This window comes from Pipra filicauda, unplaced genomic scaffold (genome assembly GCF_003945595.2).
Source record: "Pipra filicauda isolate LSUMZ 115617 unplaced genomic scaffold, ASM394559v2 scaffold137_size4652046_pilon, whole genome shotgun sequence".
NCBI classification, from domain to species: domain Eukaryota; kingdom Metazoa; phylum Chordata; class Aves; order Passeriformes; family Pipridae; genus Pipra; species Pipra filicauda.
In genome coordinates, this window is record NW_024103851.1 from 1,774,681 (window position 1) to 1,801,655 (window position 26,975).

Sequence of the window (26,975 nt, forward strand, 5' to 3'; positions counted from 1 at the left end):
TGGGAAAGACTCCGGAGGTCATCGAGCCCAACCACTGACGCAGCTCGCTCTGTCTTTATCCAAACGACCCTAGAACGAGACCTCGCCTCTCGCCCAGTCCGGCCCCAGGATGTTTCGGTGCAGGGCACGATCGAGAAGGCGACGCGGCGGCTCCGTGCGGGGCTCGGCGGACCCTCTCGGCCGCTCGGTGCCTGCTGCCGGGACAGCGGAGGGAGGGACGGCAAGGGGAGACGACAGGAGAGAGTAAAAGAGGGAGGGAGAGGCGCTCCTCTGCCGCCCTCTGCTGCGGGGCCTCGCTCCGCTCCCTCCGAGCGCCTGGGAAAGCGGCGGTGCAGGGACAGCTCCGTGCATCCAGGCGACGGGAGCGCCGCTGAGAACGCTTGGTACGAGGAAATGGCCGCCCCTGTCTCTGATGGATGGGACAGGGGTACCTACAGGGAAAAAGGCTGACCCAAGAGGTGGAGACACATTAGAGACACGCCTTGGGGGATCAAAACTTGACCCCCGCGCTTCCAGAGCAAACTTAAATTTAGCAGGTGCTGTCCATTTTTTTCGTAAAGGTGATTAACGTCTCGGTTAAGAGTGCGTAAGTTAGCAGAAACTACGTATTTAACAAGTTTTGTGATAACACCTAAATAACTTTAATTGAAACTTAAGCTGCACCTACAAACGCCGCATTACTCTGCGAGGCCTCGGAGACAAGGGCACAGAGGTGGCGGAGCCCCCACCCGCGGGGACAGCAAAGGCACAGCAAGCCAGGCTGACACCCGGCACGGCTTTTCCCGCATCCCGAGCACAGCCGGCGCCGTGGGATGGCGGCCGCACACGGGCTGCACACGAGGGGCTGACGAGTCAGGGCACAGTCCTTGTTTTCATTCACTTTCCCCGGGCAAAGAGCTGTTGGGAGGGCTTTTATTCCGAGTGAACAGTCAGTAGAGCACCACGGGTATCCGCCGTGTAGCTGCCCCTCACGGCCTCCCCAAGCGCGGCTGTACTGAGGTCGGCACCACTCTGGTGCCCAGGGAGGCCGGGTTCTCCCTCTCTCCCACCGCTCCTGTCCTCCCCTTTATTCTCCCTCTCACTCCTTCGCTCCCTTTCTATTTCCCTCTCCCCCGCTCCGCGCTCGCACAGACGCTAACCCCGCCCCTCTCAGCGGAAGCTCCCATAGGCCGCCGCCGCTGCCAATCACCGAGGGGCGGGGTTCAGCGCCTTCCTCCCCAACTGCTGCTGAATCCACCGCCGAGTAACGGATCGCGGCGACGATCGATTCTCTCGGCTTGCCTTTCCACACCACCCCCCCCCTTCCCGGTCACACGCACCATCCCAATCCCGATCCCGCTGCCAGGGGATGTAGGAGGACGCGCGGCCGCAGGTACCCGGGCAGCGCCGCCGCCACGTCCCCCGGCACGCCGCCTACCGCCTGCTAGGGCGGGCGCAGCCGCCGCGGCCGCGTGGCTTCAGGCGCTCCTCGGGGACACCGGGACGGGGCACCGCCGCTCCCTGTGCGCCCCAGCCCGGCCCCGCCTCGCTCTCCGTGCCTTTACTGTGTGCCTTCCCGCGCCCCGGGGCCATGGAGCACGCGTTCACGCCGCTGGAATGCCTCCTGCCCGCCGGTACGGTACCTCCCGCCCCCGCCAGCACCGGGGGGCGAGCGAGGGGCGGGGCGGCCCCGGTGGCGGGCGGTGCTACCGGGGCTGGGCGGGATGGGGGCTGCGCTGTGCCTCCCACCTATCCTGTGCCTCCCTCCCGCCGCTGCCTCCTCCTTGGGCTGTGCTTCTCACCCGGGCTGTGCCTCCTGCTCCGGCTCTGCCTCCCGTCCTGCCTCTGCCCCCCGCCCCGGCTCCCGCCGGGTGCCGCCTCTGCCGCCCCCGCCGCCCCCTCGGTGTGTGCTCGGTGTGCAAGCACCGTGGTGTCTCTGCCCTGCCCTGCCCTGCCCTGCTTAGGCTGCTTTCTTTTCAATACAGCAATTTGTTACCGTGTTGGAATCAAAGATTTGTGTTTAAAGCCCCCAACCCCCGCTGGAGTTAAAAATTTGTGTTTAAAGCCCCCCAGCCCCTCCGAGTTCAGTCGTTCCCTCCCGCTTGCTCGCCGCCGTTTCTCTCGGCTCGGCGGGGCAGAGCGCGTCGGTGAATCCTGTCTTATCTTCTGTTTGTCTGCTGGCCAGGCTTTCTCCACGTGCCCTTGGCTCCCTGGCCCTGCCTGCGTGCTCTGTCCTGGAGACACCTGTGCGCCCCGCTTGCCTCTTCCGCACAGCAACGCTTTGGGGGTTTTCTTTGGTTTTCCCAAGCTGTCCTCCAGTGCTCTACTTTTGGTACTATTTTTGAAACCTGAGAGGTGATCCTTATTAATATATATAATTAACATCCTTACCTGTCTAAAGCATGAAACAAGCACTGACTATCTAAGTGGCTCGTATGCTGTTTGGAATAGGCACCTCTTCTTCACTATGTGTTTGCAGTGTCTAATTCAGTAGGGTCCAATTTGTTATTCAATGATACCATTATAAATAGTAAATATTTTTATCTTTCTATAACATGATTTTAAAGCTGCTTAAAAATCATTTGGGCATAGCAGCTGAATTCTAACTTACACTGCTCTTTTCTGCTCTGTTCTGGCACACAGACCAGCTGCCACAGTGAGGTGTATGTTGTTATTTACTAGTAAGATCTGTAGGAAAGGCAGAGTTTAACAGGATGTACACTTTTAACAATTCAATACATTTTTATAGCTGGCAGGTTAAGAGCATGTTTAAACTCATCCCAGTATTTTTTTTAAATCATATTTTTCTCTGATTCTTAAAAACTTCTTCAGGATATGTTCAAAGCTAGTAATAGAGCTGTACTCAATGTATTCCTGCCAGAAATGTATATTTGACATTGTGTGCATGTGTATTTTGAGATGCACTGTTGCTTTGGATGGAAAGAGGGAATGAATATGGAGGTGAGATTTTAGTGGGTTAATTTTGATTCATTGCAATGTGATGTCCTCTTGTGTGAAATGAGGAATAAGTGCTTGCTAAGTATGTAATAAGGCAAGACAAAAAGGTTCCTTAAGAATGTAAGGCTACAAAGTTGATAAGAGAACTGGATAACCTCACTTATGAAGACAGGCTGATAAAGTTGGGGCTGTTCAGCCTGGAGAAGAGAAGGTTGTATGGAGACCTCATAACAATTTTCCAGTATCTGAATGGGGCCTACAGGGAAGTTGAAGAGTGACTCTTTGTTAGGAACTGTAGTGATAGGACAGGCAGTAATGGGTACAGATTGAAAGAGGGGAAATTTTGGTTGGATTTCAGGAATAAATTCTTTACTATGAGGGTGGTGACACATTGCAACAGATTGCCCACGGAGGTTATGGATGCCCCACCCCTGGCAGTGTTCAAAGCCAGGTTGGATAAGGCCTTGAGCAACATGGTCTAGTGGGAGGTGCCCCTGCCCATGGCAGGGGGACTGGGACTAGATAATCTTTAAGGTCCATTCCAACCCCTTAACATCATTCTATGAATTTATCCCTGTGGAATTACAGGCATTGTTGTTTACATTCTAAGATAGTTGCTATTGATAGATGTTGTATAATGTTAGGGCCACCGTATGTTCTTAGTTTCCAGGAGTTGCCTGTCTGGTTGTTTTTGTGTGTGTGTTTTTTGTTTTGGTTTGGCTTTTTGTTTGTGTTTGTTTTTTTCTCTTTGGTTATGTCTGGTTGTATTTGAAGATCTGGATGTTTGTTCACAGTTTTCTGGTGACCCACAGCCCTCTCACACCAGAGGCTTCAGCTGGAGGTAAAGAAGCCCACTTCTTCCAAAGAAATGTCTGATACATGTGTACAAATCAGTTGGTTATACAGGATGTTGTGCCTATGAAATACACAGTGATGTTGTATCTGGATCCTTGTCATCATTACAAACATTCATTACGAAAATAACCAATTGGCTTAGCCTGCTCAAAGTATTCAAGGCTGAGCAGATTTATTTGGCAATTCCACAGTTTAAACTGTGGTATCCCCCTAGCCGAATTCAGAAATAAGATTTTCAAAACTGGGTAGGTAAAATGAGCCTCCTGATTTCTTCTGGAGGAAGTACCTACCAGTAGTTCCTCCATCTGTTTGCTTCAGTGGGATACATATTTAAAGGCCCAAATAATGTAAAGCTAATCAATGTAGAACATGGCACTGCTTAGAGACTAGATGTGAGCTTACAAAATAAACCCTTGTGAGGCCATTGGAGCACTATCGACCTTGCCCCTTTCCTAAAAATACTATAAATAATATGATGTATGGCAATGTATATAATGTTTCTGCTTGCTTTCTAAAAGCCCTGTGTAAACATAGTGGTACGTTATGGTGGGGAGCTTGTGAAAGATTTGTCAGCTATTTTTGGAGGTTATTAACTTTGTTTCTCTTCTTTGAAGGTGTTCAGAAATTATATTTATACTGAATAGAATAAAACATAGGTTTTGAAACACAACATTAGGTACCTGCATTGGAATTTCAGGGCCATGTGTGCTTTGGTAATTTTAGGCAGTGTAGTTAGAGCACGTTCTTAGATTGTACGTCTCCCTATATAGCACCTGATTGAAGTCCAGGTAGTGGATATTTGAGAACTGCTGTGCTAACTAGTATGCTCAGGGATTTCAAACATTATTCAGTCAAACAGCTGGAGCACTGTTGAAAATCACCATGCTACAGTCAGAACGCTGTACTGTGAGCTTTAGAGCTGTGTTGATTTGCTTAATGTAGTTCAGAATGTGTAATGAGGTAGAATTTAAAGTGGGATTGAGCTCTAAATTTGTGTCTTGCGTGCTGAAATAAGTATATTTTCTTTTCCTCATGAAATGAAACCGTTAAAAGGTTCACAGAAGTCCACCATAGAGTCCTGTATGCTGTGGTGAAAGGGTCAGGCAGACACTTCACAGGGTGAAGCTGTTGTAGAAGGCTCATCATGATGTCGCACTACGGCCCTTGAATTCATGACAAGAATAGCTTTGTTTGTTCTGGAGCATCCTTTGATAGGCTCGACATTTCCTTCCCGCTGTTTATCCCCTTTTCTTGCACTGTCATTGCCTCCTGCTGCTTGTCCCAGACTGTGCTGCAGGCACTTCTGCAGAGAGACAAGTGTTTTTAATTTATTATTTTAATACCATGAACTTCAGGAGCTGAGTGTGCTGTGCTTGTGACTGCTTAACAGTGGAAGTACTGCAGCATCCTCTAATAAGGTTGCCCCTGAATACCACTTGAGATTTTGAGAAGAGCAGAGTGCCAGTTTGCTAAGCTGTATTTTCTCACAGGGAATGTTTTACATTGCCTTTCATAATATGGCCTGGATTTTCACTCATCTCCAGATGTGATTAATGATTGGCCTTGCACGGTCCTTAAAGTGTGGCTCATTATTGGTTTTATCAAGTGGAGTGATACAGAAGGAGGTATCTGCCTCAGTTTATAATCCAACAGCTTCTGATATGAGTGTCCAGCCTTGTTGAGGTGCAGGGGCGGCAAAGAAGCAGCAAATCTGGTCCTTCTGCTCTTTTCTGTTCCTTGCTGTCAGTGAGGGTTTGTTCCCCTGTTCCCACTTCTCCATGCTCCGAGTCAGATGCGCTCGTGAACTATGCTGCATTGACAGCTAGTGGTTAAGGCTTGGTTTGCTTGGTTTGCTGAGAAGTGGGGGTGCTATCTTCATCTCACTGAAGCAAAGTCATCTATATGCCATGAGAGACAGAGCAACAACAAATAGGACAAAGACTACTTCAGAATTATGGGGAAAATATATAGTTGTCTCTTTGTTCAAAGGGACTATAAAATTCTGCATTGAATTTAAAGCAAAGAGAACAAGAGGAAGCAACAATAAGCTGTGGATGCTCTTCCATCATTCTGCAAGCTTGATTGTGCCTTGCTTTACTGTATGTCTTCTCTTGGAAATGTTACTGACTGGAAACGGTTTACCTCTGAAAGGATTGTATCACCACATTCCTTTTAAATGCCTGGGGCTTGAACTTCTTCCTTTATGTTCCCTTTTATCTGACACTAAGGATTGAAAGTTATTCTGTGAAACAGTGGCATGTTTACCATTCAGTGAATGACCTCCAGCCTGGTACAAGTGCCAATGACTGTTTAAATGCCCCTTCACTAGAGCTCTATGTGGTCTCTATGATGCATTATCTTGCAATCTAATAAACAAAATTCTGTGGTAGAAATCGAGACAGTCATGGGGTTAGGAAATCAGTCTGATGGTCTCTGTTAGCTCTTGAATATCAAAGGCATATGGAAAGGGTGTGGGGTCCCAAACTATTGGATAGTGCTGTAATTTTATGGGGTTTGTGACACTGCTGTTGATCAAACTAGTGAAGTTTTCAGGTGAATCAGATTATTGAAAAGCTATTATCGAGTTCACCAAAGCCGAAAAATATTAGCAGAGGTGGAGTTCCTTGATGAAATTAGGAAGCACTTCCATATGGCTGTTATACTCTTCTGTCTTTTTTAATTGAAACACATTTAAAATGCCTTTTTTTTTTATGTGGATGTTGCTGACCTGCTCCTGCTCTTTGTTTCGTGTAAGAAGCAACCTTGTTCATTTGGTCTAAGTCACCTGGGATGCTTTAGTTTGTTTTTGAAGTAGCTGTTAATACTCAGCCTTGGACCCTGCTGCTTGCTAATCTGCTGTGCTGGGTCAGCATTTGTTCTGTAAGCATTATTCTATAGATTACTTACGGGTACACTTATGAGTGAAGTATTACAGATGGCATTTAGTAGTCATAATCCTTGTTAACTTCACCACTTTCTGTTAGATCTTTGCTTTCACACACTGATAGCTTTTGAAGTTCTTTATCTTCCTTTTTTTTAATGCTTTGTATGAGGGTGTGTTATTTAAAAGGGGGCAACAAGGCATCTTTAACCATTTGAGCTAATAGGAAAAGTATATTTACTTATATTTACTTATCACAGAATCAGCTAGGTTGGAAAAGATGTCTGAAATCATAGAGTCAACCTATGTCCAAACACCACCTAATCAACTAGACCATGGCACGAAGTGCCACATCCAGTCTTTTCTTAAACACCTCCAGGGATGGTGACTCCACCACCTCTCTTGGCAACCCATTCCAATATCTAATCACCCTTTTTGTGAAGCATTTTTTCCTAATGTCTAACCTAAACCTCCTCTGGCATGGATTTAGACTATGTCCTCTTATTTTTGTACACACACACAAAGCCCCCTTTAGAAATACGTTGACTTCAAAGCCAGTTTCCCTTTATGTAGATGATGGATTCTCATCTTGTGGAGGGTCAATGAACTGATAGATCCATATCTTGCAGTCACTAATTGGGCATAGCTGGCTCCCTTTTGGATGGAAATATGATGGTGAAGGGGACTGAGGTGATCTCAAAAAAAACAAAAAACAAACAAACAAAAAAAATCCCACCCACCAAAAAAACCCCAACCAACCAACCAACCAACCAAACAAACAAAAAGAACCCCAAACCAACAAAAAAAGCCCAACTCAAAGCACTCCAGACTATAAGAGCAATGGTGATGTTACTGGAGCTTCTGAGACAAAAACTCACATTCATTAGTGCTTGCACAGATAGTAAAACACTTTGATGAATTCCTTTTGGAAGGCCTTGTTATTTTCCATCAGTTGAGGCTTTCAAGAGTAGCTTGCAGTGAGTTCTGTGAGATACAGCCTTAAAGCTAGGAAATACACTAGCTGACCTCCTGTAGTATCTTTTTTCTTCCTCTTTTTTTTTTTTTTGTTTTCTTTTTATCCTGTGATTTAATATCAGATAAGGAGGTGGGAAATACACTTATTCCCATCTTCAAAATGCTCGTGTCATTTATATCCAATTAAATGTGTACAGAACTGCTAGAAATCATTTAAACTTTTTAGTGTTTGAAGAGCAAAATATTAATTTTAAGAAGGTACAGGAAGTCAGGGAGAATAGTGGACTTTCAAGTTTTGTTTTTCCTCTGCTGTATTCACTGGTATGTCTCTGGTCACCTCTTAAGAGGTTGCAGTAGTTTCACAGGAACTGTATCATTATGCTGTATCTCAAATATGTGTATATACATATATATATATAGAACTTAGTTTTACTTTCTGGGAGTGAAAAACAGAAGAGACTTTTTTCCTGTTTACAAGGTTCATCCAAGTCTGATTTATGGAGAAATTGAATATGAAGCATAGAAATGAGGCACTTTTATTTACACAGGAGAAAACATAACACATGTAGGTTTCAAACTTTTCAAGATCCAAAATAAAAAATCCCAGGCATCCTTGTGGATTTGCTTTAAGTTTAGACATCGTAAGATATTAATCAGAGCTTGATCTATGTAAAAAATAGCAGCACCGAAAGTAAAACCTAAAATCAAAGTCTTAAAGAAAGGAAGAAAAAAAATAAACAAAAAACCCCCGACATGCCAAGTAAAGAAACCACCTGAAAGCTAAGAACCAAGTTAAAGGCTTAGCAGCTTCTCTTCATTAGTCAGTTCTCATCAGCTTTCCCTTCTAGTGAGTTTTTTGTTTGGGTGTAACCTCAGGGATTAGGACCTTTTTCAACAGCACCATCAACTTTGTCTGGGGAGGTTACTAGCTAGATAACAGATTTGTCTCTGTGTGACATAAAAATAACCTATGCCAGTCTCAAAGTACTGTTGTTGAAAAATATGGATTAAAAGAGGGGAGGGGCGATGCTTCTCTTCCTCCCCCCCCCCCCCAAAAAAATCAAGAATCCCCAAACCGATAGATAAACCAGCAAACCTCAAAACCAACCCACAAAGAAACAAAAATTCCAACAACCATTAGTAGATCTTACCCAGTACAAAATGGAGTAAATCAACAGGAGAGAATTCTGATGTATACACCTGCTTGTTGTTAAGGTATAGAGCATTCCCTATCTCTGATCTCTAAAGAGTGAGGGGAATTTGCAGTGTGTCCAGCAAGACTAAATAATCTTATCAGTTGCCAAATAATTTCAAAATTGAAAAGAAGTGACTATCTGTTGCCCCTTCCACCGAAGTGACTGTACCTGATCACAGTGCAGTATAAACAGTTCTTAAGATTTTTGGCTTACATCTTTTTGTAAATTATAGCTGTGGTGGATTACATGTGAGTAATTTATGGAATCAGCTTCTCTGTTCCATCTAGCTGTGACCTTAAACATGAGGAATATGATTAACAGTGTTTATAGTACTGCCTTTGTAAAATTAAAAAGAGAATTGAGAATTTAAAGTTGTTACAGGAACATTCTGTTAGTTAAATTTTACATAGAGGGTACACATAGTAGCTTTTGGATTGCCTTAAATTAAATCTATTGCTGTATATCCAGTAGCAGTTGGAGCTGCTGGAAGGCTTTTCCTGTAATTTCCTAGCTTTGAATTTTATTTTGAATGGCAGCTGAATTTTCTCAGTGCTTGTGCTGATTCTTTGTGGCTTATGTTGATGGATTGTCTGCCAGCCTTCCTCTCTGGCAGGACAGGAGCTGGAGGGATGCATGTGTTTATCAGGCCAATTGAAATAAATGGGAAGCTGGCCAGTGAATTCAGTAGGAGCAGAACCTGTCCCCTCACAATTTATTTTATAGTTGTGACTGCTGGTATGGGTTCTGTTTGTTTTATTTATTGTTTTGTCTTACTGTAGCTCTTCTTTTCTGGTCTATTCTTTCCTCCCAAATTATCTGGTCAACATTGACCCTGGGCAACACAACAATAAGAGAGTTGTTAAGAAATATTCATACGTACAGTTTTTGACTAAATTGTTCAGTGTCTTCGGTGCTAAAAACTGTCTGTGTCTGACAGCAGGAAGTTACCTTTACTGCAAAAGGAAATTATGTTGATGTCACAAAATACTGGGACTTCAAGAATTCATCATCTGGAAAAGCTTTGACTTTTGTGACAGTGTCATTAAGGGTGTCTGTGGACTTGCTTGGTGCAGATACAGCAAGGGAGGAGATGCAGAGATGCATTCTTTCTTTTTTTTTTTTTTTTGCATTCAGCTTTCGTAGCAGAAGGGCCCTGTATGTCAGTGAGATCTCTGTGTGTATGTATTTGTGAGATTTATTTACTTTTATCCATAGACCTGATTTAGGTGCAGTAAGCAAAGCATCGACATACAGACCAGACCTAAGTATAGGCCAAAGCTCTAGTTGCTCAGAATGAGTTAAAAGGCTGTTGGTTTGAAAGCACACCTGGGCAGTTGTTCAGCAGATGGTGTGACTTAAATCACTTGAAACTTTCCTGAGGTTGATATGTGTCACAGAGCAGCTATGCAAAGAGAGTCAATCTCCAGGTGCTCCATTTTGAGACTTTGCACTCTTGATGAGAGTTTATGGGGGAAATCCTGGAGGGTGAGGTGAAGTTTCTACTAGGAAGTTTGACCTGTGTATCAGTAATGCTTACAAGGTACCAGGATCTTTGCTTTAAATGTAACTGACAGCCTCTCATCATCATATGGCTAGGCTTCGCGGAGGAAGATTTAGGAAGACAGCCTCTAATGCAGATACTTTAAGGCAAGTAACACTTTCACTTCAGGAAATGAGTGCTCTGCAAGCTGTGGAGGGTAAAAGCACAGCCTTGTGAGTATAGCGTTCCACTATACGGCTGTTTCCCTCTTCAGTTTACAGTTACATTTAATAATCATCTAAGCAGTGTTTTGCCATCCTGTGAATCCAAAAGAGAAAACATATTAAGGAGGGCAGCTTGAGAGTCAAACAGCTAAAGATCTGCCAGTTGGACACCTGGACTGCCAGAAGAACTGGTGCAGTGGCTTCGCTGCTGCTGATACAGCAAGAATAGCTCTTGGGCAATGTGTCAATTCGTAATGAGTCAAGCTGGGTATGCCGGAGGTGATTAAGCTCTGATATGAAAGTGTGCGTCTCCATATTGCCATTTCCTGCTATGAATGAAAAATTTACCTTTCAAGTTTCTTAAAGAAAAGCTTGATTTATTCTTTACTTAAAAAAAGAAATAGAAAGAAGAAAAGGGGGCAATACTAGGAAACTTTTGTGAAGGGCAAGTTAATGTTTGGCTCTCTGGACTTTTGACAGCAGTGTTCTTGAAAGGTGGTGCTGCAAGACTGCCTCAGACTGATTTAAGGACTCCACTCTTGTGAGACCCCACCTGGAGTACTGTGTCCAGCTCTGGAGACCCAGCATAAAGACATGGACTTGCTGGAGGACCACAAAGATGATCAGGGACCTGGAGTTCCTCTGCTATGCAGACAGGCTGAAAGAGCTGGAGTTGTTCAGCCTGGAGAAGAGAAGGCTCTGGGGAGGCCTTAGAGCAGCCTTCCAGTACCTCAAGGGGGCCTACAAGAAAACTGGAGAGGAACTTTTGCCGAGAGCATGTGATAGAACAAGTGGAATGGCTTTAAACTGAAAGAGAGTAGGTTTAGTTTAGATATTGGGAAGAAATTCTTTACTGTGGGGGTGAAGAGGCTCTGAAACAGGTTGCCCAGAGAAGCTGTGGGTGCCCCATCCCTGGCAGTGTTCAAGGTCAGGTTGAAAGGGGCTTTGAGCATCCTGGTCTAGTGGGTGGTGTCCCTGCCCATGGCAGGGCGTTTGGAACTAGAATATCTTTAAGGTCTGTTCCAACCCACATCATTCTACAATTCTGTGATATGACTTTCACTTGGTTCAAAGTAGAATGGTATTATCTGCAGTTCTATCTTCTTAGGATGCTGATATATTCCTGCTGTTATTCAGAGTGCTTTTCTATTAGCTCTGCTTTCTTTGCACAGAATTCACTGTGGGAACGACATTTAGTACTGTATGCACAGGCTTTGAGCCTTTCTAATGACTTTGGTAACTGTGAACAGAGAATTTGGATGGTCATTTGTAACTGTGGGAAATAAAATCACTGAGATCAGATGTTCTTCCTTGAATTGACTTGTAAGGTTTTCACTTGGAAACTCAATTTCTTAGTTCCATGTGCCTCTGTTTGCACTACTATTCTTCTGTACTGGTCACTAGTGCTGCTGCTGCTGTATTACCTTAATCATAGTAAGGAGTTTGGTCACTTGAACCTGTGGAAAAATTTCATTTCTCTTAGTCTACTATCCTGTCATAAGTTAAATTTTACTGCCAGCAAACCTTTTTAAGTCAGTAGGAAACTAGATCTACTGTGTAATGTTTTGCTTTGTCTTCCGAGACCATGTTTGTTTTATTTGTTTCTCTTCACACTCTCAGCTGCCATAGTTCTGTTGACAAAGCCCCTAGAGTAGGCCTGATTACACAGAGAGCACAGCAGTTGTCACTTGGGAGGAGCAACAGCAGCACTAGACGAAAATAAAATACCTTCTTTTAGCGTATGCTACACCTCCATGAGGAGGATTTTCTGACAGTGACATGGACAGAGCGTGTTGTAACATGCACATGCTCTGCATGTCTCCTTTCACAGCAGCGGGCTGTTTTTTCCTGCTGATGAGATGTGAAGTTTGTGTGAAATTATCAGTCAGTGTCTGGCATCCCCAGAGAGGTCAGGGAGTGATGCGAGCTGGGTTGTGGCCTTGCGGTACCACTCAGTGGAGATGGCCATATGGTTTGGGAGAGGGGGTGCTTCAAAGGGGTGGCTCAACACATGTTTGATAGCATACTTGTTGCCAAAATCTTCAAGTGTCAGCTAGCTCCAGTAAGGTAGTGTTAGACCTGTCCCAGGGGTGCAGTTAAGGAGCAATGCTCTTTAGATAACACATAGTATAATTTATTATTTGCATTGGTGTTGCAGTAGCTGTATTTTGTCAGGCAGACAAAGGTATGACAAGACACAGAGGGTGGACGTTGAAAGCAAAAAAATTCATACCTGAGTCAGGTACAGGTTTTTAACATGGAGAAGAATAACCAACCATTTGAATACTGTACCTAGAGAAACACAGATTCTACATCAGTGTAAATCAGTTTCAAGTCATACTTAGCTTCAAAAAAAAATTAATTTCAGGCTATCTTTTATAAAAAAGGCTAAGGTAGATTGTCACAGCAATCCTTTCAGGCCTCTGAGTCTATAAATTTGAAACACTTAGCCCACCAAATGAGAGACTTCTTTTCCTTTCTATTTAAGTAGAATGGACAGACTTCTGGGAAGAGAAAAGAAATGATATATCCTGGGGTGCTGCAGCATGAAGTATCAAGTGGCTAGTCTCATGTCACAAAGGAGGTCTTAGAGAACTAGGAGCAGATTTCAGAGCTCTTGCGATGCAATTCAGAAATTTAGAGGGCTGTACTTCCTCCTTATGTTTTGAGTATGTTGTGTTTTTACAATTGAAAAAAAGCCAGCTCAAAAAGCGCTGTAGTATTTTGTCATGGTTCCCAGGCAGCAAGAAGTTATTGCAGTAAGATTTTACTACTCAGTGTGTTGAATTTACTGCTGATTACTGTGAGCTATTGAGAGCTTTAAAATTATTTCCATAGATTCTATTCTTATTTATCTATAAATATTGTAATTGTGAATCTTGCAAGGAGGAAAAAAAAAGCTTGAATTCAGACAGTGAAGCAAATAGTTATGCTAAACTTATACAACTTTTTGCCCAACTGTTCTGTTTCTTGTCCAGATTTGCATTTCCTGAATACATTTGCTGAAATAAATAGCCAGTTTCCTTTGAGAGCAAAGTTGGAACTGATTAAATGTAAATTAAATGTAGCTTCAGAGTACTAACAAAGGGACTGAACTCTAAAATAGTGTAGTTATACACCCCAAATAATGTAAATTAGAACAGCAGAGAGGAAATCTAAATTTAAGAATACACAGGAAGAGCTGGTAATGTTTTGTGAGAGTTTATAAACTTATAGGTTTGTAGTCTTATCCTTTGCTGTTTAATTTTCCCTTTTCTTCTTTTCCCCCAATGGCAAATACATATGGAAAGCACACATGATACAAACACTAGGTAAGAGGAGTTTTGTTACTTTTCTCGAGAGAAGAAGCCTATGAAAAGAGGAGAATTTAGGAAGGAAATCCTGCTGTTCTATTCAGTGGAAGGACATTTGCAGCTGACAGTCTATCTGTATAGAATTGTCCCATTCATAGCTTCCCAAAAAGCATACATAACGTACCTTGGAAATATGCAATTATATTGCAGTTGGGTGAGAAATGAATTTCAATTCTAGCAAAGATGGCTTGAGTTAGATATTAGGGGGAAAACTTTGTAAGTAGCAGGAGGAAGCACTGGAATACATTATTTGAGAAGATGATGTATTTCCTGTCACTGGGAGCCTTTCCTTTTTCAAGGGTACATGAAGAGGAATTTTTTAGAGAACTGATTCTACTTAGGAGCAGAGAAATGGACTAGCTATACAAAAATTCGATGTACAAAAGTGTAGAAAATTGAGATGTGAATGTAAGAATCATATGCATAGAGTCAGAGGGAGCTTCCCATATGTGTATTGCTGAAGGCAGGACAGGCCAGTTCTGTGCACATTCTCACTCAGGTAGTTATACCAGCTTCATCTGGGACTAACAGGACTTATTCTTGTGCTTTGAAGTCTTCATACTGTAAATTACTAATGCTTTCTTCTTCAGTACAGTAATGATATTTATTTTTAGCTAAGTGACAGATGATGTCAAAAGTATACAAATATGTGAAAAGAGGTACAAGGAGTAAAACTCCGTAAGTTCTGAAATAAGGAGTGAAAACTGTGTGTAGCAATCACTATGAGTTTGCCATATGGTGAAATCTGTCTCTATGATTTCATTTCATCTATTTCCATACTGTTGATAATTGGCATTTGAATTCATAGAGGTTTCAGAGAGATTACCTTGAAAAAAAATCTGAACAGTTAAAAGCTCTCTTACTCTTTTAGGTTTTACAGATGATCTTTTGTAGTGATAAGAATCACGAGTGTCTTCTAGAGTTTTCTAGGAATGTACTTTCTCTTGATATCCAAAACAGACTTTAGATTTTCAAAAAGAAAGCTTCAGATAATAGCCCCTAATTTTTTTCACAAGCTCCAAGTATGCATTTTGGAGAGTAAAAATGAGCAAGTGAATGCGTCTGCAAAGAGTTTCTCTACAGTTTAATCCGCTTTATCAAGAAAGAGTTAATTTATTTCATTTTTGTGCATGTCACTCTAGAGACAAATCCTGCTGTCAGTGTAATTTCTATACTCATTACCTTCAGTGAGAAAGTGTGCCTCAAATCACAGGATTTCTGGTGGTTTGAGGTACATCAGTTATGGAATCTGTGTACATTGTGTTCATCTGCTGCATTGGCAGATGGCTGAGGTGAACATCTACTCTCTCTTCAGCTTTAAAAGTCAGAATTGATGGCAGCGTTGTCAAAACATGTCAGCATTTGAAGGGTGGTGTGCAACAAACCACTGGCTCCACAGAACATCTTGGCGCACAAGCTGGGGCATTGAAACAAACTATATTATTACTATACAACTGGGGGTTTTGTGGTGGGTTTTTTTTTTTTGGTTGATTGCATTTTTTACTTACTGTATACTTTGAGCTACTAATCTGGAGAAGTTAGGAAAAGGGTATGGCACTGAAATGTTTTACTTGATATCTCACGTCAAGAAGCAGCTGTGCTTACATTGTGACTTATGCTTAACCCTCCGTCTTTAATTTATTTTGATAGTCCTGGATTGGCATGTCAAATGCCAGTGCTTGGTAGTTTATAACAACTGCTTCATAGAAATAAAACACTCAGAGGTGGCAAGGGGAGAGCAGGAGGTTGGGGAAAAGAATTTTTTGGAGTGCTATATCCTAAGTTGCTGAATAGTCTGGAGTAGCAAAAGCCATAGGTGATTTTCCTAGGCAAGGGCATAGGAGTAGTAGTAGTGCTAGTAGTTTTTCTGCTACCACTCTCAAAGCAGGCTATGACTATAGAGGGTGCAGAAGGTAATGTCATAAAACAGAGGGAAGAAATGGAGCAAGATGCAGGAATAAATACAAGTCATCTCTAATGATATGCTGGCTTGAATTTACTTGATGGATGCTAAAAGCCATTCTTTTTACTAAGAGAAGACAACATCCTGCCTGAGAGGACAAAGATGGCATTTTGTTCTTTAGGGGCATAAAACTAGTTACCCTGATTATTCCTGACATTTTGTCATTCATACTATGAGCTTCCTTAGAGGATAGAAGCAAATAGCCAATGTGAGAGTGAAACATAAACTGAATGAGTTTAAGAATTGAAATGTGCTAGCATTGGCTCCAAATCCTAAAATGATATTGTTGGAATTCCAGAATAAAACAATGGGGAACAGTGTGAGATACCTAGGGTACGTTACAGAGGCAGAGAGTAAACTTCTCCAAATATAATGCAGGAAAGTCTATATTAGGAAGGCATTTATATGCAGTTTTATACTTCTGAAGTTTATGTAGAAGGCTGAACTTTGAATATATTATTGCTCTGCTATTCTCACACCCTCAAATCCTTGCAGGACATCTACGGTAGAGGATGTAGATGACAAAATGCTGTTCCTGCCTTGAATGCTTTAAAGTCTTATCTTGCACAGAGCAGCCTCCTGGCTGAACCTAGCACTTCCATGGAGTCAACTCAACATGGAGGAGCCCAGAGCCTGTGCAGAGGTATAGCTTATACAGCATTTGCAGCCAAAAAAGGAACAGTTAAAATAGCCATAGGCATTTGCCAAAGAGGTACTTTGCAGATCATTACATTTTTATGGAAATTCAAAAGATAGCTAAGCACAGGTTGTTCTACAAACCTGATAATTCATTTTAGTTCTTGACATGCCAGCGCTTTGCGACATTTTGTATGTATTAGGAAAGTTTTGTTCTGACACTCCAGATGTTCATTCAAGTTCACTGTTTCTCAGCTATTATGTAAAAAGTTGTCATTTTTTTTCTTCATAGCCACTAAATTTAGTGTTTACCTTAAACATTAATGTTGCTGGTTATTCCACTTTTATGCAGTTTTCTCTGGGAAGGCTCTTGGGTGCAGAACAAGCAGTAGCATTTTTTCAGTTTGCTCATTTCCAGTTATCGTGAACTTGAAGGTACTTGAGTTTCTTTCCCAAGTCCTATGCTGCATAATGTTGGGAAAGCTTTTAACCTTGTGCCTCAGTTCCTCATCAACAAATTAGAGTCAATTATACTTCCTGAAATACCCTGTTGAAAAGCTCCAAACTTTGTCCAGTAGTAATTGTACTTTTTTTTTCTCCCCTTTCTTTTAATGTTCATGTTAATTATAGATTTCAAGATAACACTGTTTGCTTTGCCAGAACCTAAAGAATGTTTCCTAAATCTTTCCAGAAAGGTTGTTATTGCTGTTTCTTAGATTATAACCTCTGCTTCTGGCATTTTGAATGCCATCATTAGAAGCAAAGCAAATATAGTTGAACAGGTGTCATATAAAAACTATACAGGTCCCACCAAGGGTTTAGTTTTTTTTTGTTTTTCTGAGATAATCTTTAATCACATTGTTGATTTGATTGCTGTTTTCAGTTCACAGCAGGTTACAAAATCTGTGAAAAAATCACAGGAAAAATTATTTTTAGGAGACAGCTTTCAGAATGTTATGGCATTTAGAGACTAGATTAAGAGTTCTTTTTCAGAGGTAACCTGACCGTTGTGGAAATGCAGCTGACTACTGATGGGCAGCTGACATTTCATGAAAATGTTTATGTAAACTTAGAGCAAGCTCTACTTTTATGAGAAAAGCAAAGAGAAGAGATTCATTTGGTTTGGGGATTTTACCACCACCCCATGATACAGTGCTAAATGCGATGTGTCTTTTCAGGTGACCTTTATCTTAACTTTAATATTTCATAGCCTCTTTGGGGAAGCTGTATTATCTGATTGTCTTCCATGTGTGAAAATTTACTTTACCATCCTCTAGCACATTTTATGCTTTTCAGATGGATATTTATATTACTGCAATAATAACAGTGTTATGAACAGAAATGGCTTTTTGGGCATTTAAAACACTTTTACAGTATTAGAATACTACTTATACTATTTTTGTGTTGAAAAATTCTGTTAATCACAAATAAAAATGGGATGGAAGAAGCTGAGATTAGAATTCATGTGTTAAAAGCCACTAGTTTTAAATAATAAATATTTTTCTTATTAAAGGTTCAGTTGCTGAGAGAGGATGCATGAGCAGCACCTGTAGCATCTTTTGAAGGTTCAGATTGCCAGTCCTTTCAGAATGAGGCAGTATAAGTGGAAATAATTGGAAAATAACCTTGAAGGTTTCTGTGCCTATTTGAGTGTGAATGGATGTATGTCAGACCTAATTAGGTCTACTGAGGAAAACATAAATGTCAATCGTTTTTTACCAATTGCATGCAGCTACTTTTGAGATTTTGAATGGGGTCCAGTGAGCATACAGCTTGCTTAATGTCACCTTTCTATCTTATGTCTTTTAGTTCTGTCCCCTGTGATGTATGGCATTTGATTTTTCTTGAAAACAGAGTCAAAGAGCTTGAAACTAGGCATTGCCACTCCAGTGCTTGCTTAGCTAATGTGTCTACATGTAACTTAGCTAATGCAGAATATTTAATGAACATGGTGGTTGTTATACCTTCCAGTAAGGGTTTAACTGGTTAAATGATGGGACTCTATGTATTTCATTTTTTGGAAACTTGATTACCCCTCCATTGCCTTGTCTAACCTATTATTTTATTCTATAACTACGATTTTATCAAATCCTATTAGAAGTGTGAAATGCACATCTGTTTTCAACCATGATTATATGTAAAAGGATCTTTCCTGCTTAGTTACATTAGGGTGCACCTCTTGTGCAGACTTGTATCCTCTTTCTTGGTAAGTGAGGTACTGCTGGCTTTGCTGGGTCATCGTGAAGGGTACCGCCTTTAAATTTGTTCTCTCTGGGTGGGTTCTTTAGAAATATTTCTAGAATTCCATCTGTGTGTTCCTGTAGTTTGTTAGAAATAAGTAACTTTCCCTTGGGAATCCATTAAGAGCATATTAGGAATAAAAAGTCACAATTAAAATCACTGAGTCCATTGAGTCTCTGTTTTGAAGAGGAAAGAATGCACCTTTTTTTAATTTGTTTGGGGAATTTGGAGAAAAGTGGTAGTTTGATATTGTTCACATGAAAAAGTTTATTCAGAGGCATGAGCTGTACTGTGTAAGTAAACTTTTACAAATCCCTTTATGGACTCTCTTTTGTGATGTGAAAGCAGCTTACTCTGTTCATCTTAAATGTGTTCCTAAGAAAAAGAGCTGAAATAAAACTAAAAAAAAGCTTGTGGGAGCTGAAAAAAGAGTGTCTGTATAGCTTTTTGTACAAATATAATTAGGTTGATTGAAAATCATACCTTCCAGATATCTGTTCAGAATTTTCTTGGAGACAGTCGCTTACTGGGAGTGGAGAGGTGAGAGGCAAGTCTTTGAGTTTCCAGTGCTAGCACTCATAACATTGAAATCAGTTGAAAATCATTTAAGGTCTCATTTCGGCCCAGATTTGAATTATGGACTGAAATTTTGGTAACTGTTACATACAGGGCTTCTCACTAGCAAACTTAAGATTTGAGAAATTGACTTGCTCCTTTCAGTGTCTCACTTTCTAGAGATCAAGAGATATGTGGAAATATGTTTTGTGCTGTGCAATGCTCAGAGAAGTGCCTGTGATTCAACAAAGATATGGTCAGTGCTTGTGGCACCAGATAGTCCTGGAGATTCCTCCATTCATCATGCTTCTGCTGTTACAGTTTAATATAAACTTGCTCAATTTTAACCTTATTTTCTTTCAAAGTGATTTATTTTTAAATTCAAGTAGTCTTTTTTATTAACTCACTGTAAATGTAACAACTTCTTTGATATTTTGATACTTCGTATGGAAACGAGAGAATAGAATCTCCTACTATATTGCAGTAAAACAGATATGGCCCTTTAAGGTATTTCTTTCAGAGCATTTGCTAGAGCTACTTGAGCTCTCCATGGTTGTTATGTTTGCTGGGTTTTAAATGTGTGTATAACTCAAATTAAATGTAACTGAATGCATGCTTAAAAACAGTATCTGTTGTAACATTATTATTTTTGCAATTGTTAGTTATTTAGTTGTTATCACCCCAGTCACCTTAAATTCTCTCTTTGGGCATACTGGATACAATGCCGTGCTGCGGATAGCCCCAGAGTGAGCAGGAGGAGGACTGTTACATCCTGGCAGTGCTCTTGGTACAGAGAGGCGTGGTGCTACAGCAGTACTCCTTTGAGGACCTCATCTTATGCCATTGTGCATCAGTGCTCTGTATTGGGTAGGCATTACCTGCTGGCTCAGAATTCAGCACATACTGGTTAGTGTCCTTTCAGTGTTAGTGTAATTGTTGTGATTTGTATGCGATTCAGATTAGCAAGGTAATTGTCTCACTTCTGAAGGCTGGGACCTTATCCTATGCAAACCTGGTCATTGTAACATACAGAGTAGATGTATAGAGTGGCTAATCAGAATTAAAAAGGTAATTACTTGGAAAATGCTTATTCCTTTTCTCTTGAGAACACACTATTCAACAATTCATTATTAAGCAATTATATTTTATACAATATTGCCGGTTTGCTTTATGTTATGCAGACAATGCCCTAAGTTGTTCAAAGCCTAAATTAACAAGGGATGTTTCTAAATGACAGGAGAGGGTATCGTTATCTTCTTGAATAGCATGTCCTGCAATTAGGGAACACGGATTTTAGGATGTTCTGTTATTACTTTTCTTTTTGTGTCTCTCCTTATTTCTGGAAATTTTCCTGAGACATTCCACATTATCTTGTTACATTTTTCTGAGCACGAGGAATGCGCTATTAAGACACACTAATGAGGCCTGTGTGAAACAAAATTAAAACTTATATTTGCATTGAAATATGTCCTGAAATATGAGGCCTGTACGCTGGTGGTAATCAATGCATAGACTGTAGATTAGTTGTTATTCAAAACTGTTCATGTACTAGTTCAAACTATGAGAAAAGAGAGAAAGGAAGCACCAAGTGAAGGTGATATGGCTGTAGTCAGAACCGTGTATAGTAATCACGGCATGCAAACTGCTTAATTGCCCATCCATGTCTGTGGTATTGTGACACCAGGTAAATTTTGAGAAATTTTCAAGGAGAATACATAGTGAGTTGAAGTTTTCACCGATGTGGGATGGTTTAACAGAAAGCATTGAAAATTCAAATGTCGCTCATAGATCTTTTGGGTTGAAATCATTGCAGGACATCTGTGAGCAAAACACAAGATGTCAATACTGCCAGAGAGGAGCCAGGAGCGGAGGGTATCATCTGATAGTGATGCTAGTAATAGAATCATTCAGAAACAGTAGGAGGAGAGGGGTAATCAGAGAATCTTCAGAGTTTTGGAAGAGAATAAGGAGTAAAGAAATGACGAAGAAATACTTGGGAAGCAAAATAAAAAATGGAGACAGATCCATGAAAGCTGTCAAGTGACTGTATGCCAGGAACACATTGGCATTGTTAACCAAAGTCTTGAAACCATTCAGTAGTCTGGTTGTCTTACAAAAGCCCGTCTGAATTAAGGGGACTGAAGTGTTCATATGCACTCCCAACTGGTGATGGCACTGACTAGGAAAGAATGTTAGTAGGGTAAAATGTCTTGATAAGTCTGAATACCCCATTTTTTCATCAGATTATGTGAATTAGACTAGTGGCGTAAGCAGAATTGAATATGGCAACTGTCATGCTTCTTTGGTGCCAAAAAAGTATTTTGTGAAGCAATACAAGTTAATAGCTATAGATTTCACTTGCTCTATTTTTGCATATGACTGCAACATTCCTTGGAGAAGAATCTTCCCTTTTAAACATTACAGATTTTTCAGAATGATTACCTAACTGCATAGCACAGCTTACTGCTTTTTCAGCACTTGCTCTCTTTGCAATTACACTCATGCCCTTTAGTTTGGTTTCTGGTGCCCATAAAATCTCTTTCTAGTCTTAAATAGCAGACCAATCCATGTCCAAAGGAGGCTGGATCTTTCAGTTTTAGCATGTGCAAAAATGATAAACTAATGGTCCATTCAGGCTCTTTATAGGTGCTGTGTGTTTGAATACATTGGTTTGGATTTTGAGCCTCTGAACTCTGCCCTTTTATTTTGTTTGATTTTGTTTTCATATTCCTATCTTAATTTTCATTTCACTTTTAATTAGTTTCATTACATTTGATGGCAAAATGTTTGCTTTATCTTCACTGTTAATAGTCTAATTGTTTCTTTTGCCTTAAGTAATATCTCGTTAACTTTATAAGCCATCTTTTACACATCATCTACAGAATTAATTCCCCGTGCATGTAGTTGTATTGGTTGCAGCATCTTTGCGAAAACTTTCTCAATTAACATTTTTATTGTTGTATTGGTTTCTTTTCTGTAAGAATTAAGCTGTGAAGACAGCTGATAAAAATTTACACTACTAGTTTGTGATCTTTTCAGACATCACTAAAAATCTATGTATTCCATATTGGTGAAAGAGCTTAGGAGTTTAGAGGTGATGTAGGCATTTTTAAAAAAAAACAACAAACAACAGCCAAACAAACAAAAAGCCAAAAAGCCCAGCTTCCATGCAATAAATGAGTGCTAATTTCTAAATCCAAATTGAAATTGTCAGTACACTTTTGATATGCAAACAGCACATGTGATTGGTGGTTTTACAGGAGAAGTGATGAGTGTAGTGATTGTTTCTCCTAGTAAGTATTTTATTTCCAGTTTCTGTTGGTTGCATTCATCAGAAAGAATAAGTCCGTGTAGACAGGAAACAGGTGCTGCAAAGCAGATATGTTTTAGCTTTTAGAATACTCTTTCATATTCCCTTCCTTTCACTGAAATTACATAGCAGAAATATAGTGAAGTTATGGTAGACTACCACGTTACATTTGGCCATCTTCCTTTAACATCTTTAGTGGGACTATTGGGTGGGTGGGTGTGTGCACACAAGATGCATCATAGAGTGTGACATACTTCTTGGTTTTCAGATTCCAGTTATTTTAGCAGTATGCCACCAAGGTCACCTGTGGATATTGGAAGACTGGAGGCCCTTTTGAGGAGGTGCAGTGCTACTTCAGGGGGTCTAGTTCTGCTGGGGATGTTATGTTGTTGAGACATTTATTCACTACGCTTTGTTGCAAGTTATTTCGGGAGGGATCAAGGACCAAGGAGTCAAGTTAATTAGCACAACACATATATGTGTCATAAATGCAGGTGAAGTAAAAAAAAAAAAGTCATCTAAAGTGGTACTTAATGGAACTCTGTTGCTAAAAATATAACATATTGCATTTTTTAGATAAAAAAACCCGAAAACCAAACAAACCTCAAGAAAATGGTGGTTCCGTGTCACCTGGTAAATCCAAAGAAGCAGATTGTGTGCTCCTGTGGAGTTCTGGAAAATCAGTTCTGCCCCCACTCCCTAAAGAAAGCTGCTGTACTCACTAGGAGTAATTTTCAGAAGCATAAGGTTAGATAAACACCTGTGTTCACAGATACTTTGTGCATTTTCTGTCAGTCTTGAGTTGAGAGAAGATTACTTTGTCCTGGGAAAATATGCAAATTTTTGAAAGATGTCTGTGTTGTAAACTAGGAGAAGAAGTTGAATTCTCAGACAAGTTCCTAAATTATAGCTAAGATTAACCAAGTCATTTTCATTTAAATTATCTTAAAATGTTTTATTTCAAATGTGACTGCTTGTGCTCATGCTTTAATAGTGAACAATCTTGCTCAGTGGAATATCTCACTTGGAGATTCATGACTTACGAATAGTTTAACAGCTTCAGAGATTATGAAAACAAGCATGTTTATCTAACCTCGTCTTTCCTGTGAACAATTTGTTTTACTAATGATTATTTATTCTGAGACAAAAAAAATGTTTTCTCTGGTGTCACAGTTTGCTCTATCTGCTGCACGTTTTACTTCTGTAAACTCAGAGCCTAGTGCTACATGATAAAATACATGGGCTTCTTGCAGAAATATTTTAATTTCAATGTTTTTTAAATTTAATATCTGCTTGTATCTCTTTGTAAGACAACAAAAAACCTGACAGTCAAGGAAAGACTACTTTGATAAATAATACAACCCTTATGTCAAATCTAAGACAGCAGTAGTTTATACCTGTACTTTAAAAAGGAAGGTAAAACACTGTCAAGTAATTTAGATAGGCATACTTTTTATATTAATGTTCATATGTTTACTGAACAATCCTGGCATACAGAAGATTATTGTGCATTGTAAAAACATTATGCTGAATTATAAGATGGAAGTAATTCTTCCAAACTACACATAATTACAGTTTTTACTAAGTAAGATGTATCTAGTGACAGATTCTCACATGATATGCGTTGGCATTTCCTCCCTAATTTTGCTAGTGTTGTGCTCATTCAAGGTAGCACCAGTGTGTACTTCCTAGGAGTTTTTTTAAGGTTTATAATCAGTTATTAAGGTACTTCAAATACAGGTATTGCAGCATGAAGATAGTTAAGAGCTTGACTTAAGATCATTGAACCTGGTGAGAGTTTTGTTTGCCTCAGGGTTAGATGAAAGCTGGATCAGACCAAATTTACTGTATAGGGCAAACAGAGGCAGTTTTGTACATCTGGAGTTAAAAAAAGTTATAGAAATAGGTAATGATGAACTATCAGTGGTATGAAGTGTTTCCATGCAAAGAGACTAAATAGATTAGAACTTTAGCTTGGAAAAGAGAAGACAAAGAAAATATAGTAAAAGCCTATAAAATCATAATTATTACCGAAAAAGGCAAACCAAGACAAGTATTTTATGTTTGTGGGGTTTTTTGGGTTTTGGGTTTGGTGTTTTGTTTTGGTTTTTTTTTTAATGCCAAAACTGAGGCTATAAAATGAAACTCTTGCATTGAAGGTTTGGAGCAAAAGGAGTAATTTTTGTGCAGATTGCAATTAAATTGTACAGTCATTAAAGGCCTGGATGCACCCTTTGATTCAGTTTGTAGTCACTGGGTGCTGAATGATACAATAAGAGAAGTGTTATTTCATGCATGTACAATTTCTGCGCTCTTCACAAGTTTGGGCTTTTTTCAGTACCTAGTACTGAATTTCTAAAGAACTAAAGGTACAGGCTTAACTGGAGGAATAACATTCTACAGATTCTTCACAAAGGGAAGAGGAGGGGCAGACACTTCCCTCTGGTGACCAGTGACAGGACCTGAGGGAATGGCCTGAAGTTGTGTCAAGGGAGGTTTAGGTTGGATATTAGAAAAAGGTTCTTCACCCAGAAGGTGGTTGGGCACTGGAACAGGCTCCTCAGGGAAGTGGTCACAGCACCAAGCCTGACAAGGGTTCAAGAAGTGTTTGGACAATGATGTCAGGCACATGGTGTGACTCTTGGGGTGTCCTGTGCAAGGCCAGGACTTGGACTTCAATAATTCTTGTTGGGTCCCTTCCAACTCAGGATATTCCGTGATTCTATATCAGTAAAATCCTATCAGATGCATTATTTTGATTTGTTACTAGAACTGTATCACTATTTTTTTTATTTTTTTTTTGTCATCAGTAAATACACAGTGTTTGAGATCTTAAAAGGCATCTGACTATTCCAATGTTTCATATGGACCTCATTTCACGTGTTAACTATTCCTTGTGGAACTAAAACACATCATAAAGCAAGCTAAAGAACAGAAGAGCTTTTCCTCTTTGATGCTCTGTAAAATGCTTGAGTGCCTTGCATGGAAAACTTTCTAAATGCTAGACAATTATATTGATGATGATTATGGCAAAGTGCTGAGGAAAATGATGAAGTGATTAGATTCTTCTCTGCCTTACCCCTCAAAAAACCCAAAACAATAAAAAAACCCAACCAACCAACCAAAAAAACCGAACCCCCATGAATAATGGTATTTTTTTATTACTTGAGAGATGAAAGCTATGCAGAAACAAAAGCAAATCTGGCTAGTAGTGTGGATATTTAACTTTCAAGAGTTCAGTATGTTTTCCGACTACGTACTTTATTACCTGAACTCAGAAAAAATTAATAAAATTGCTGCAACAGGCAGAATTCTACTTATATTAAAAAAAAAAAACAAAAAAGCTTATTTTGAGCCACGGAGCACTACAGTTTGTAATACAAATTTCCCAGCACAGCAGAGTGATAAAAACTTGTTTGATAACCAATCTTCCAGTAAAAACCAAGTAAATATAACTATGTGTCAACACTGTACATTAACTACGGAAAAAGCTGTATTGAGTGCAGATCTCGAGAGAATTCATGACAGAGCATCATGCCCTCTTTGGTTTAATTATTGTTCAGAACTCACTGAAATGACAGCTAATGGAGAGTTCACCTGAACAGTGGAATGCAATATTGGGCCTTAAGAAAGAAACAAAACTGACTTTTGATTTGTGTCTCTGTAGAGGGACTGACACTATAAAGCTAGTAAATGGTTGTTCTATTGCTCTCAATTTTGGAAAGTCTCATGACCTTGTGTGGAAAAGCAGATGAGTTAGAAGTCTAGCACCTCACAGAGCCCAGTCTGCAGAGCTGAAACACAGGACCTCTGCCAGACTGACTGGTTTGGATTCAGACTGCCCCCGATAGTTCCCAGTATAGTAAATATATTCTCAAGTGAGAAAAAAAGGAGTTAAACTTTTATATTATCTAGTGTTAGATTATATAATGTCATAACTAGGTACGGATCAGGCAGTTGTGTACTTTGCAAATGCCATCTGTTTTGGAAACAAAAATGGTACTAATGAAGGTTTTAAGTAATGTATTTCCCTGGATATGTAGTGAGTGCAAGTTTTACAATGACTTGGTAAACTAGAAGGTAAAGGTAAGAAGAATGAAAACATTTGAGTGGGTCATCTAATGGTTGACAATTTTTATCTCACACAATGTAATCCTTTTCTTGCTTTCAGCTAGGTCTTCATTTTTATGTAACAACAGGTGGTTTTCGTCCTTTACCCTCTCCTATTTGGCTGATACTACAAAACATCACTGTTCTCATAACTAGAAACTAATTTCCCTTTTTATGGGTAACATACCAGTTAATTCATGTGTGGACATTTTACTGCACGGAATCTTCTACAGGAGTTTTGTATCTTTTCTACAAAATT

The 26,975-nt window shown here is 40.2% G+C and overlaps 1 protein-coding gene across 2 annotated transcripts in view; it reads left to right on the forward strand.

Annotated features, from left to right (window-relative positions):
• The first annotated feature begins 1,256 nt into the window (after positions 1 to 1,256).
• The window catches only part of TPK1 (thiamin pyrophosphokinase 1), a 306,395-nt gene continuing 280,676 nt past the window's right edge, over positions 1,257 to 26,975 (forward strand). For both annotated transcript variants that reach the window (XM_027715024.2, XM_027715028.2), the window contains exon 1: positions 1,257 to 1,613. In XM_027715024.2, the coding sequence (XP_027570825.1) occupies positions 1,571 to 1,613 (43 nt within the window). In that variant the 5' untranslated portion in view covers positions 1,257 to 1,570. The remainder of the gene's footprint in view (positions 1,614 to 26,975) is intronic.